The sequence below is a fragment of the Gregarina niphandrodes genome (genome assembly GCF_000223845.1).
Source record: "Gregarina niphandrodes unplaced genomic scaffold scaffold00041, whole genome shotgun sequence".
Classification (NCBI taxonomy): Eukaryota; Apicomplexa; class Conoidasida; order Eugregarinorida; family Gregarinidae; genus Gregarina; species Gregarina niphandrodes.
This window is the reverse complement of record NW_011645809.1, coordinates 8,707-9,617: the sequence shown is the minus strand read 5'-3', so window position 1 is coordinate 9,617 and position 911 is coordinate 8,707. Positions and strand designations below refer to the sequence as shown.

General features: G+C 58.9%; 1 protein-coding gene across 1 annotated transcript; it reads left to right on the top strand.

The window, feature by feature from the left end:
* Positions 1-360: 360 nt before the first annotated feature.
* GNI_147940 (hypothetical protein) lies at positions 361-874 on the top strand (the record flags this gene model as incomplete). The annotated part of the gene is made up of 1 exon (XM_011134373.1): positions 361-874. A coding segment is annotated over one exon (514 nt), but the record flags the coding sequence as incomplete, so codon positions are not given.
* Positions 875-911: the final 37 nt, after the last annotated feature.

Below are 911 nucleotides of genomic sequence, written 5' to 3'. Positions count from 1 at the left end.
CCGCGGACAACCGAGCAAGCCACCAAAGGGGTCCCTCCCCCGCGGACGACCGAGAAAACCACCAAAGGGGTCCCTCCCCGGCAGACGACCGAGAAAACCTCCAAAGGAGTCCCTCCCCCGCGGACGACCGAGAAAACCACCAAAGGAGTCCCTCCCCCGCGGACGACCGAGAAAACCACTAAAGGAGTCCCTCCCCCGCGGGCGACCGAGAAAACCACCAAAGGAATCCCTCCCCAGCGGACGACCGAGCAACCCACCAAAGGGACCCCTCCCCCGCCGGCGGCCGAGAAAACCACCGAAGGGGTCACTCCCCCACAGGCGCTCCAGGAACAAACCACCAAAGGGGTCCCTTGCGCGCAGACGGTCCCTTGCGCACAAACCACCAAAGGGGTCCCTTGCGCACAAACCACGAAGAACGTCATCTGCGACTTCCAGAGATCCCTGACCAACAACTCAAATCGGCAAGTGCACATCCATAACGAGCAAAACGGAGTGCAGATCAACCTGGTAAATGTCGGGTCGGATACGAAGAGGGAAGACTGGCAGACTCGACGCATTGTGGAGGAGGCGGTTTCGGGAAACAAGACCGGAGACAAGATAGTCGAGAAGACCAAAGGCAACACTAGAATTAATGTCCGTGGCGACAGCCTGACGTTCAACCTGAATTTTAATGTCGGCGATGTCTCTTTTCCCTTTGACACTCGCGGCGTGGACGTGAACCGGAACACTGACGGTAAGCTGGGGGTCATTGGGGGTTCTGGCGGCGACGGAGATGGTAAGCTGAAGGTCACTGGCGGTGACGGAGATGGTAAGCTGAAGGTCATTGGCGGCGACGGAGATGGTAAGCTGAAGGTCACTGGCGGTGACGGAGATGGTAAGCTGAAGGTCACTGGCGGTGACGGAGATGGTAA